Genomic DNA, 12,955 nt, shown 5'->3' with positions numbered 1-12,955 from the left:
TTTTACATTCCCTTCAGCAATGAATGTATAAAGGTACCAGTATTTCCACATCCTCTCTCACACTTATTATTATCTGTCTTTTTGATTTTAGTCATCCTGGTGAGTGTAAAGTGGCATCTCATTGCGGTTTTGGTTTGTCTTTCCTGGTGACTTAAGGATATTGAGCATTTTTGCATGTGCTTGACAAAAACTCAGCGCTGATAACTGACTGCACGCAGCCCAAGCCACAAAGTCCAACTGTGTTTAAACGTACCTTTGAATATTTCCACGTTATTGGATACTGGTTTGGTAAAGAACAGAAGAACAAAGAGGTTTACTGACCAATACTTTAAGTCAGTTACAGAGTTAGTCCAGCACCTTTGTTTCCATTTCATGAAAGAACATCGAGAATGCTTGTTGTAACTTTCTGGCGGTAGATGAAGGAAAACTAACTGTTGCTCAAAGATCTCTAATCTTACAAGAGTAAACTGTAAAGTGAGTGAAATTTGCTTGATTTTGATGGTCCTAGATTCCTATTGTATGCTTTCCCTGCCCTTTTGGGGAGGCCTCTTTTTAGTACCTTCAAAATGCCATCCTTTGTATGTGATCTATCGACCTTGTTCTTAGGACCAGAGTAAAATGCATAGACAACTAAGGAGTATGTGGTGGCAAAGAAACATCGTTGTGTATCTTACCCAAGCTTTATTTCCAGGGAATGAAGGAGTACAGATCTGAAGTTCTTAGGAAGAAATTAAAGCAACATCCGTATACAAAGATTTTCTTTGGGTGACTTTCTGTGTTGTTTGAGGTCCTTGCCGTTGTGTGTGACCCACACCGCACCCAAAGCTGTCTTCACAAAGGCGGTATGTCGGCTCCCGTGAGCTGAGAGTGCTCCAATGGTGTCTCGAAGATGCGTGCCTCAGCTGTGTCCTATAGATGGCTCCATTCTCGTGATTCTTGGGAGGATTCCCGGACTCTTCTAGCTTACATCATCATACCACTCAGTTTAGGGGGCAAAAAGAGATTGATTTTCTGGTATCCCTAAATCAAAGTTCAGAACGGAGGTCCCTGGCCCCAAATGGCCTGCCCTGAAACCCATGCTTATTCCTAAATCACTGACTGACCAGAGTGATGGAATTGCCATTTGCTTAGCCTAGCACGTGCAGGGGCACCTGCGGTCCCCCTGGATCTCGGGCAGTGTTGCTTCACCAGAAGCGTTTGGGCTGCCGCTGGGGAACCGTGGTTAGGAACGTGCGCAGAGGAAGCACAAAGAATGATCATTGTCTGCTCAAAGCCACGGACCATAGGCAGGCTCCTCCTCTCAAAGGGCAGCTCTAGGGAGGACATGAACAAGTAATCCGGGCAGTGGTTCTCAAGCCCTGGGGTGTGCATTAGTTGGCTAGGGTTTGCCTGTCCATCCCTGTATTTAAGAAGCACGTAACTCTTTTGGTTTTATAGGTTCACAGACAGAGCAGTTTTGCAACAGGATGAATATTATTCCCTGGGTCTCACCAATACTAGGATGAGGTGATATTTGGATTAGATGTCAGACTTCACATTGATCTTGGAATGGGTTAAGACTTTGGAGATGTTGGGATGGTATGAGTAAAAGGACGTGAATTTTGGCTGGCTAGATGGTGGCCTATGACAGGTTCAGTTGGATTCCTCCAAATTCCAGTGCTGAGGTCCTAACACCCGGTATCTCAAAATGTTACCTTATTATATATACATCGTGTAGTTGCAGATGTGATTAGTTAAGGTGGGGACAGTAGGGTGGGCCCTAATCCACAGTGACCAGTGTCCTGATAAAAGGGAGACCTTTAGACTCAGAGACAAGCACCCAGGGAGAACAGCCGTGAATGTTGGAGTTATGCTGCCACTGGCCAGGGAACCACCGGAAGCCCAGAGAGAGGCCCGGAACAGGCCCTTCCGTAGCGCCTTCAGAGGGAACGTGACTTTCACAGCAGGGCACCATCAACCGAGTGGCCTGTACAACGGAAGTTTATTGTTTCCGAGTTCTGGAAGGCGGAAGCCTGAGATCATAGTGTCAGCAGGGCCTCATTTTAGAACCCAGAGTGTCCGATGTTCTCACCTTGACTTTAACTCGGTTTATTGTTACTGCTTTCCATTTCAGCAGAAGAAACAAAAGCGCCTGAAGACGATGAAATGGAGAAGCTCTACAAATCGTTGGAGCAAGCCAGCCTGTCCCCTCTCGGGGACCGACGGCCTTCCACCAGAAAGGAGTTGCGGAAGTCCTTCGTGAAGCGGTGCAAAAACCCATCCATAAATGAGAAGCTCCACAAAATCCGGACCTTGAATAGCACATTGAAGGTAAAGAGCCTCAAACCGTGGACGAACTGCGTGCATGTGGGGTGGAGGACGGCTGGTTCTGCGGGGATCCCGGCCAGCCCCTGTGTGTGTCTGTGTGGGCGGAGGGGGAGGCAGCGAGAGCAGAGTGACTCTCTGTGAGGTGAGATGACCTTCGGTGTCCTTAAAGCACTGGGGCTTTCCCAGGCTGTCACCGGTCCACTCTCCTGCAGAGGTGTTGGTTGTTACGTTCACTCTGGTATACAATTTCAAATGGGAAGCTCCTCGCAAGCCAGGGCCACGTGCCATTTGTTTTGTGTACCCTCGTACCCAGCACAGTAAATGTGATGAGAGCTTAAGATGGTCAACTTGGGAGAATAAATAGTAATATTAGTAAGATCTTGCGATTTCACCCGATTTCATCCAAGTGCCATTGTTCTGTGCTACACCCAGAAGACGTTTCCTAGGTTTCACACGCAGCAAAGACTTAGTGACCCTGGGCTGCAGGCCCTGCAGCCAGGCTGTGCCGTGGGAGCCGGGCAGAAGGAAATACAGACCAGCAGGTGTTCAAACAATGGGAGTGAGGGACGGTGCACAGGATGTACTGAAGCTATTTTCAGGGTCTCCTGTAACTAAAATGGTTCTTCATAACAAAAGCATCCTGCTCTCACATTTAGATTCTAGCATGGAGAGGAGGAGGCCAGGATGCATTGCCAAATGGTCCTGAATTAGCAAAGGATTTATAGATTCTGAAAAGCCGTGATAGATCCTGCGATTTAATTCTGGTTTGTGCGTGTCCTTTTGCATCGGGAATTTGAGTCTCTTTCCAGGAAGACGTTTCGGTAATCAAAGGACAAGGCTACAGAGACGTGGCTGAGTGACTCTTAGTCAGACGTTCCGGTTAGTCAACAGAAGGCATAAGCATCCTGCAAGTCGGCAGAGATGAGGCTGAAAAATAAAAGCAAGAGGGGTATTTTAATCATAGAAATAAAATCCAAAGGCAGAGGAGACATTCCTTAACATTTACAGAGGACAAACATCACTAGCATTCATTTCAAAGACAAATAAATATATTATATTTCACGGCATGGACAGCATTGATAAATTTGGTTATTTGTGATAGGTGCTGTAAAGGAACACATTTTTCATCGAGCAAGTATTTCTTCAATCTGACTGTTCTAGGGCACTGGGACCATTGCATGGACCCCGCCGGACAATGGGAACAGAGGGGAAACAGAGGCAGTGTGATAAGTGCTGTAGTTGACGCAGACTTGGGAGCTTTGACTGTCCAGAGCGGGGAAGTGGCGGCCTATCGGAGGCCCTTGGGGACCGCGCTGACAGCTGACCGATGCGTAAGGGATGGAGAATATCAGGATGAGAAGGACAGAGGGGAAGCTGGTCCGGGAAGGTGTGTGTCAGTGGGTCGTATGTATTCGTCCACGTTGGGAGAAATAGGAACTGGAGGCTAAGGAGAAGATAGGCAGTGCAGGCCATTTCCGGAAGGAGCGAGCCTGTGCTCCCACCTTTCATAGAACAGCAGCCTGAGGATTCTAGACCATCCCAGGACCAGGTCCTGGCCTGGCCCCTGGGAGGCCAGGTTTGTACAAAGAATCCAGAGCGTTACGGGCCCCATGTGGTTCTTGGTGACCTCCTGCTCTCCCTGCACTGTGGCCACCCGATTGATCCATTCGGCCTTTGCTCTTATCCCTGAGCATTATTTACTGATTGCTAGGTAACAGCACACCTCAAACCTTAGAAACCACAAACAATAAACACATTGTTTCATAGAGCCCGTGGGTCAGGAATGTAGGTGTGGCTTGGTGAGGTGTTTCTGCCCTCGGGCCTGTGATCCAGGCTTTGGCTGGGACTGCATTCACTCCTCCAAGGGTTGCAAGACTTCTAGCCTCTCTCACGAGGTTGTTGGCAGAATCCACTTCCTCACAGGTTGCTGGACTGAAGGTCTCAGTCGTTCATTGTCTGTTGGTGGGAAGCCACACCCTTCCTTGCCTGGGGGGACCTTTCCTAAGGCAGCTCCCCAAATGGAAACTGGCTTCCCTGAGGGCAAGTAAGACAGCGAGCTCGAGGGCACAAGGTGAGTCACATCCCACTGTCAGTCATACAGTCACAGTACATTTGCTCTGTTGACAGAGCCCTGTTCATTAGGAGCCAGTCATGAGGTCCGTCTGGATTCGCAGAGGGGAGTTGCACCAGGGCATGCACCCCAGGGAGCTGGGGGCAGTCATGGGCTGCCATGCTCAGCAGAAGTGTGGCTCTCCCATTCATGCCCGGAAGGGGAGCCCTTTCCACGGACCCCTTAGGCCTCACGAGAGGGTAACGCTGGGGCTCATGAGCCAGCATCCATGTTATGTGCTGCCGTGAACCTCATCAGGAGGGAGGAAGACATGATTATGTGGGACTTGACCTTGGTGGGAAAAAAAAAAACCACATCAGACTCTTCGTTGGAGAAAGATAATTTGGTACACGTGTATTTATTCATCTTAGAGAGCTATAAGAATTATTTTATTTTAAATATTTTTAATTTTAACTGTCTTTAAAATTTAAAGTAGTCAAGATGGCGGTTGCCTTTGAGGAGGAAGGGAGGACAGGGTGGGAGGGGCCACTGGTATAGCTTGTGAGCTGCTGGGTGAGGGTTCTTCTTTGACCTTGGTGGTGGATACGGAGAGGGGTCCATTCTGTGATAATTCATCCAGCACAAGCCTTAAGATATGTGTGCTTTCCTCTGTCTAGGTAATATTGCCAAGTCAATGTTTATTTTTTTAGAAAATGCTTCTAAGCTGGAGCGTGGACAAGCAGAGACGGCAGAGGCCTGTGCAGAAACGAGGAACCTGTTTTAACCGCAATGTTTGTGTCAGTGACAGGCACGTTCCACAAACAAGGACATTTCCCTGCACTGGGATTGTGTTGGATCAAATGCTCTGTATGGAGATTCTTCTAGGAAGTCATGCAAATGATCATGTGCAATATAGATCTTTAGGCATCTCTGATTGCTCATTATCCACTAACTTGTGGCTAAGTCTGCCTTGATTTTATAATGAATAGATTACAGGAATGACTGATGGGTCTGCTTGAAAGTTTCCTTCGGGGTTCCCCTGGCCCAGTGTCTCCTGTCTCCCGGCTACTCTGGTAGAACACAGTTCCAGTCCTCGGTGCTTATGCCTCGAAGAGAGCCATGTACTGTGTATTTGGAGTGAAAAGTACAGCATCTTTCACAGCATTTTTGGGAAGTCCTACCAAGCCGGCCTGCCCGCCAGAAGGCAAGGTCAAGGTTGTGGAAGTGGTTTGTGGCGCTGTGCGAGCCCCCAGCGCGGCAGAAAGAGCCAGGCCCGATGTGGCCAAGTCCAGGGTACTGGGTCTAGGAGGGAGCTCAGAGCTTTTGCTGTTTCATTCATTTTCTTCCTCTGTGTTCCCGTGTATGGTTTTTCATTTTATCTGCAAACGGACTAACACAGACTTGAGCCAAATGGTAAGACAGTTGAGTCATTGAGAGCTCTAAACCGTGTGTGGTGTTAGTCCCAAGTTGAAGGACCCTTTCCTAAACCCCTACTCAGATTTAGAGGGGAGTGAGGTGATTTTTGCCTCTAGAAAAATTAATTTTCCAAATTTTGTTCATCTGCAAAGATCTTCGTTTTTCAATAAAATATTAGGATCTTTCTCTGAACAGATGTCATAAGAGCAAAAGCGAAAATCCTGAAATAACTGCATATGAATAGCTCTGTGGTGATAGAGGATGAAAGCGCATCTTTTTTCTTTGTGGAAAATACTGTTTTTTTTTTAAGCATAATGTTGAGAGCTCAGAGGAGAAAGAAAACTCCCTCCCTTGGCTCGGCTCAGCTTCCCACCAGCGGTCCTTCCCAGCCACCCCTATCTCCCTGCCTCTCCTCTGTGTCTGGGTCCCCAAGACCCTGCTCCCTATCCTTTGCATACTTTCCTACTGAACACTTTTTTCCTCCTTCCTTAAACCTAGATATATTTTTTGATTTTCATCTATCACCATATCCTTTCTCTTGATTCAAGATTATAAATCTCATCTCTCAGACTACTGTATGGGTGGTGCCTTCCCCTTGAAATCCATATTATTCTGACCAATTGAGACACAGGAAAAGAAGAAAATGAGAAAAATGTAATAAAGCACCCCAAACAAAACATAAGTGAAAGCTAATTATAGAGCACGAACAATAGATTTGGGTGCCACTAATATGTGTAACCATCTATCACCAGATACATCATTTGGATAAAATAAGTGCTAACAATTCTAGAACCTCTAAAACTATGTGGAAGTATCTGCATAGACAGCTGTAGATGTATGATAAGTATGTAACATATAATACATAGCATAATATATGTAATGTGTATAAAAACATTTGTATAACATACTTTATAAAAACATACTTTATTTTTATTATTTTTTAAAGATTTTATTTATTTATTTTTAGAGAGGGAAGGGAGGGAGACAGAGAGAGAGAGAGAGAGAGAGAGAGAGAGAAACATCAATGTGCGGTTGCTGGGGGCCGTGGCCTGCAACCCAGGCATGTGCCCTGACTGGGAATCGAACTTGCAACACTTTGGTTAGCAGCCCGTGCTCATTCCACTGAGCTACGCCAGCCAGGGCTATTATTTATTATTATTTATTTATTTATTTATTTATTTTTAGAGACGGAAGGGAGGGAGATAGAGAGAGAGAGAGAAACATCAATGTGCGGCTGCTGGGGGTTATAGCCTGCAACCCAGGCATGTACCCTGGCTGGGAATCGAACCTGCAACACTTTAGTTCGCAGCCCACACTCAATCCACTGAGCTACACCAGCCAGGGCCAACATTTTGTTTTTTATGGAGAGGGTTTTCTCAGCCTCCAAACAGGGTTCATGATGCAAAAGAAATTAAAAAATAAATGGATAAGTAGTTTATGCATTCACTTCTTATTTCACATGTTAATTCTTTTCAGCAAGCCTTGAGTGGATTTCTAGCATGTGTCAGTCATTTCTTCAGGTGCACGTGAACGTAGTGCTGGATGTACCCCAAGAACTCGCCCTAATGCAGCTTATATGTGGTTGGGGGAGGAATAAGCAAAATAAGTAAGTCCTTTTGTAGTGCTCAAAGTGATGACAGATGCGATGAGAGGAGGAGGATAAGGAGTGTTGAGGGATCGCTTATAATTAGGATAGGCATGAAAGCCTGTTTGAAAGATGGAATTCGAGTAAAACCTGGAAAAGGGAAAGGAGGAAGCCTTGAGACCATCTGAGGTAGAATGGTCCAGGCGAAAAGAACAAAAATGCACATGCCTTGGGGTGGGAGCGTGTCCGGTGGGTTTAAGAAAGAGCAAGGAGGTCGGCATGGCTGGGGTGCGGGGTGGCGTGGTGGATGGAGTGAGCAGCAGTGGGTCCGAGAGGCAAGGGGGATCCTATCAAGTGCCTGGTTATACTGTAGACACCTTGGCTTCTGCTTGGAGTGAGCCAGGAGGCCTTTGGTGGGTTCTGAAGAGAGGTGTGCTTTGGTTTGACATAGTCTGAAGGTAGAACCATCCGGATCTCCTGGTGGTTTGGGAGGAGAGGAGTCATGGACGAGTCTAGTGTTTGGAGCAGCTGGAAAGGTGGAGTCTATTAGGTGCTTTGGGGGAGACTGAGGAGCAGGTTTCAGTGTGTATGGGGAGCTGGGGAGGAGGAGGGCATGTCGAGAATAACAGAAACTTCGTTTTGGACACTCCGGACATGTTCTATTTGAGATGCTTTGTTAGATGTCCGAATAAAGCTGCTGAGGACAAAGACAAACAAATAAGGAATTCAAGGGAGAGGAGAGGCTGGCCAGGTACATTTGCAGCCCTCAGATAACCAGAGAGTGGGAGAGATTGCGTGAGACTCCCGACAGCACGGACGCAGCCGGAGCAGAGAAGAGGCCCGGGGCTGGGGCGCCGGGGCTCCCCAGCAAGGAGGCTGGGAACAGTGGCCGTTCTGGGATGAGTGGAACCGAGAGAATGTGTCACACAAGTGGCAAGATGAAAGCATTCCAGGAGTAGTCAGCAGTTTACATGCTGTTTACAAATAAGTTGAAAATGAATAATTGATTATTGTGCTTAGCAACTTGGAGGTCTTGATGGCCTTAAGGAGAGCAGTTTTGGTAGGACAGGGTGGGGGGCAAAAGCCCGATGGGGGTGGGTCTGTGAAAGACTGGGCACAGGGACCATGGAGACAAAAAGCGAAGTTGACCATTAGCCAGGTCAGGGATGTGAGGTCCAGAGGGCTTTTTTTTTTTTGAAGATTTCATTTTTATTTATTTTTAGAGAGGGAAGGGAGGGAGAGAGAGAGAGAGAGAGAAACATGAATGTGTGGTTGCTGGGGGTCATGGCCTGCAACCCAGGCATGTACCCTGACTGGGAATCGAACCTGCGACACTTTGGTTTGCAGCCCACGCTCAATCCACTGAGCTACACTTGAGAGGACTTTTAAGATGGGAGATGTAACGGCACGCATGTGTGCCAGTGAGGAGGAGAGGGGAGTTGATGAGTCACGGGAAGGGGGAGATATGCGGGAGTGAGTGTTTTGAGTGTGAGAGACGGGCAGTAGTGCCCAAGCCAAGAGACTGACCTTTGCTGGGAGCATAGCTGTTTTCATCCAAATGAACAGGAGGGAAGGCAGCCATGTATCTGCGAAGATTAAATAGAGGGCAATAAAAACTTGGGAGAAATATTCTTCTGATTGTTTCCATTTCTTAAAAAAAAAAATAGAGCAAGGTCATCAGCTGCAAAAGAGGATGGTAGCAAGGTTTGAGTACAGACGAGAAGTTCTGAAATAATCACTCGGAGGAGAGTGAGAGGGAAAAAGGGTGAGAAAATATGATGACTGGATAATAGTGAAAGTCCACCTGATGGCGGTGGTCATGAATTTGAGCTGTAACCAGTGAGCGTGGTTGTAAACTTTTAGCTGCACGATGCCTTGCTAGGGCAGGCGGAGAGACTGGTCCAGCGATAAACACGTGTTGAGTGTCTACCTGGCAACGGGCGTAGCGTTAGGTGTAAAGAATACAAAGATGAACCCAATATGTTTATCGTCTCCTTCCTCACAAAGCTTTAGAATAGGTGGTATGGCAGATCCGTGAATATCTAAGCAGTACATGGGAGGCACCAAACGCAGCACAGGCCCCCGGAATTTGGACACGAAAGGGAACCATTCAAGAAACTCAGGCTTTTGGGTGGATTCTTGCACGACCATGCGAGGGTGGATTTGAAGTGGAGATTGGAGGCAGGCACCCCCTTAGGAAGCTGTAGCAGCAGATCGAGTGTGGGATTTTGGATTTTATGTCTGAAATTAGGATGATGGTGGTCATAGGGAGGAAGGAAACAATAGATTTGGGATATAGTTGTTGGGTATGAATGAACTTTTTGAATGTGGAGGCTGTTGTGTCTTATTTTCAACTCATTCGTTGACTACAGAAAATGCCCCTAACCTGGGCCTGACATTTCAGAAATGCGTGTCGTTGGTTACAGAGGAGGTGGGGTGAGATAATATGAATAGATTCTCTGCTCTGTTCCCGTCAGTGCAATGTATATACTGCTCTCATGGACGTTTGTAATCTTTTCTTTGAGTAAAAAGATGGCTTATATATTTATTCTGCATAGGTTAACTAAATAAACAAAATTTAAGGTCATAAAAAAGATATATTTTGTATTGTCTTGTGTCTTAGGGAAGGCACTCTGTTCCATTTCACTTGGTGAAGTCTGGATGGTCAATGAAATGATCATACAGTTATGAGTTTCAGGGGGAGTGATTCTCACACTAAGAAATGTCACTGTGCTGTGGAAAAATGGACTGATCAGGAAAGAGTAACATAGGAGATGTCTCCTTGGCTGTATGTCTAGTTCTTTGTTGGGTAGCATACTTAACTTCTTTTTTTTTAGTATAAAAATATTTTTTTACTTTTTATTTATTTATTTTTTAGAGAGGGAAGGGAGGGAGAAAGAGAGAGAGAAACATCAATGTGCGGTTGCTGGGGGCCATGGCCTGCAACCCAGGCATGTGCCCTGACTGGGAATCGAACCTGCGATGCTTTGGTTCTCAGCCCGCACTCAATCCACTGAGCTACACCAGCCAGGGCTGCATACTTAACTTCTTGATGGCTAGCATCTGTGAATGGATGTCCTGGCATAACTCCTAGGATTGTTGTAGAGATTTTGAATGTTATGGGTTAAAAAAAAACCTTTGATAATTTTGATGTGTATGTGCATTTATTTGTAAAAGGGCTGAGGATGTCTTACAGAAATGAATATACTCATGACAATCCCCCCTCCCTTTTTTTTTCCACCTGGACAGTGTAAAGAACATGACCTGGCCATGATTAACCAGCTGCTGGACGATCCGAAGCTGACAGCCAGAAAGTACAGGGAGTGGAAGGTCATGAACACCATGCTGATTCAGGACATCTGTCAGCAGCAGGACCCTGCATCGGGCCCTGAAGGCACCCCCCAGGGGCTCGGGAGACCACCTTCCTCGGCCTCTGTTGAAAATTCTATTTGAGAACAAGCCAGAGTTCTCTCCCCTTCTTCCCCCAAGCAACTCTTCAAGATGTTGCCAGAGCTCCATTTTCCCTTAAACGGAAAGCCAAGACTAGTTCCTCAAGCATCAGCTCCCTGGAAAGATGCCGTCTGAGTGAGGACCAATAGCAGCAAGACCCCTTCCGGGTGTGGCGTTCCCATGGAGATGGGAGTGATGGAGTCCAGCTGAGCGGTCCTGTGTTCCTGCCGGGAGCTCACAGCCATGCCAGGCTCTCGCTGGGATTTGGGAACTCTGTCTTCTGTTCCTTGCTCTCAAGAAAATGACAACATTATTGGACTAAAGATCACATTTTACTAGGGACAGTTATTATAGAAATACTTGGTTCTCCAAAAGGAGAAGCACATACTCTACCTGGTTGGGTAGCTGAGGCCTCCAAATCATTTTGTCGAGTGCAGGAATGCTTTCTATGGCAGCCGCTGGACCAGGGCAGATGTTCCTGTGGAAACCCCCTGCCCGTGGTCCAGACGGTTGTACCTTTTCCACGAGTGGGGTCTGGGAGAGCCCAAGGAGGAGGTGTGTGTTTTATATTCAGCCCCTTCACTCAAAGGACAGCTTGGTGGTTTCACAGTTCACTCCACCGGGGGGAGGGTGGGATCTGGTTCTACTTCCTTCCCACAGAGCAGCTAAAGAAAACGTCTCCCTACACTCGGAGGCCTCCACTGGCTCCCAGCTTTGCCGAACCACCACCGCGGGAGCCAGTGACAGGTCCAGCGGGGAATGTTCGCTGCGTTGGCCCTTGGCCGTGGTGCCTGCGCACAGTGTAAATTTATACCTGGTTCCCCGGGATAAACCTTGATGAGATGATTCTATTAACTGAATTGTCTAAATATCTTTACTCCCTCCCCCCCCCAAAAAAAAATCACCCAAGAAAAACAAGATATGTAAAACACGATTGTTTTATTTTTGTATGTTTATGTCACTTTGTGTCCTATGTGAATAGCTGTGTTGATTATTTAAGTATATTTATAGAGGATCTAATTACCAGTGTGTTAAAAGATGATATACTATTCTATCTTTTGCTGAGTATATATTCTCAAAGGACATACCCTGTGCTTGAGAAAAAGAGGACTACTATCGAGGACTGATTCACTGCAGTTATTCTACACTGCAATGCATGCAGAATGCTCAGGAAGTCTCACGGGACCAATGTAGGGCACTAGGTAACAGTCTTTCACTTTCTGATCTCTCTCTCTCTTTCTCTCCTCCTCCCTCTCCCCTTCCCTGCCGAGGGCTTACATTTCTCTGTTTTAAGTCACTTCCAGAACCAGAAATGGACTTTCAGCTTAAGTGACCCCTTTTAGGAAATAAACTTGAAGTTTTATGTCATTTATGTCCACACGCCCTAAACCAAACGGAACGCATCTGCTGCAGTCTTTTGTCTAGAGACTAATTGAGACTTAGGGATCTGTTGTTAAAAAGAGCTAATTTTATTAGAGAAACAATATGAAAGCCTTCCCTTACCATCGTGAATATTTTTCACCACAAAAATAACCACAACCCACCAAAAGCCCACTTTGGGCCTACCCCTAGCAACTTGTCAACAGAACACATTTTTCTGTATAAAGAGTGTGGCTTGACATTCAAAGGGATGTAACCCCCTGAATTTTATCTGCAAGCTAAATGGAAATAGTCGTTGCATATTTTCCCCAGCCTTTCCTAAGAAGTCTTCAACCTGGCAATCAAAAAAAAAAAAAAAAGCACAAAACACAACAGGAAGCAGCGTGTAGAGCCAGAAGCTTGTGAGAGTGGGCGGCGTGTCAGTCGGTCTGGCCGGGCAGACGCCTCACAGCTCCCACACCGAGTGGAATGTGCTGCGCTGGGCGAGACCCAGACCACACGGAGGAGGGCGCCCGGCCTGCGGCGAGTTCCCATTGACACCGGAGATGAGAAACCGTCCAGGTCCTCAGACTCTGGCTGGAGAGGCCAGTGCCTTCATCTCCACTCCAGGAATGATCGATCACCTAGCCGCTGTCAGAGGGGCGATGGTGTCGGGTCCACAGTGTCATGGGTCGAGGGAAGGAGATGGAAGGGAAGGAATGGACGATGTAATAATGGCGTGTGATGTACAGGTCTTCTACCTTTTGTTCTCTGGTTTCCAACACCTG

At 46.8% G+C, this 12,955-nt stretch overlaps 1 protein-coding gene across 6 annotated transcripts in view; it reads left to right on the top strand.

Moving 5' to 3' along the window:
* Positions 1–12,529, top strand: part of IPCEF1 (interaction protein for cytohesin exchange factors 1) — a 105,690-nt gene extending 93,161 nt beyond the window's left edge. For 5 of the 6 annotated variants that reach the window (XM_036024928.1, XM_036024927.1, XM_036024926.1 and 2 more), the window contains 2 exons: positions 2,114–2,310; positions 10,608–12,529. In XM_036024928.1, the coding sequence (XP_035880821.1) occupies positions 2,114–2,310; positions 10,608–10,811 (401 nt within the window). In that variant the 3' untranslated portion in view covers positions 10,812–12,529. The remainder of the gene's footprint in view (positions 1–2,113; positions 2,311–10,607) is intronic. The other variant, XM_036024925.1, reaches the window with a different exon arrangement.
* Positions 12,530–12,955: the final 426 nt, after the last annotated feature.

This window comes from Phyllostomus discolor, chromosome 4 (genome assembly GCF_004126475.2).
Source record: "Phyllostomus discolor isolate MPI-MPIP mPhyDis1 chromosome 4, mPhyDis1.pri.v3, whole genome shotgun sequence".
Taxonomy (NCBI): domain Eukaryota; kingdom Metazoa; phylum Chordata; class Mammalia; order Chiroptera; family Phyllostomidae; genus Phyllostomus; species Phyllostomus discolor.
The sequence above is the reverse complement of the archived record's forward strand: the minus strand, read 5'-3'. Positions and strand labels throughout refer to the sequence as shown.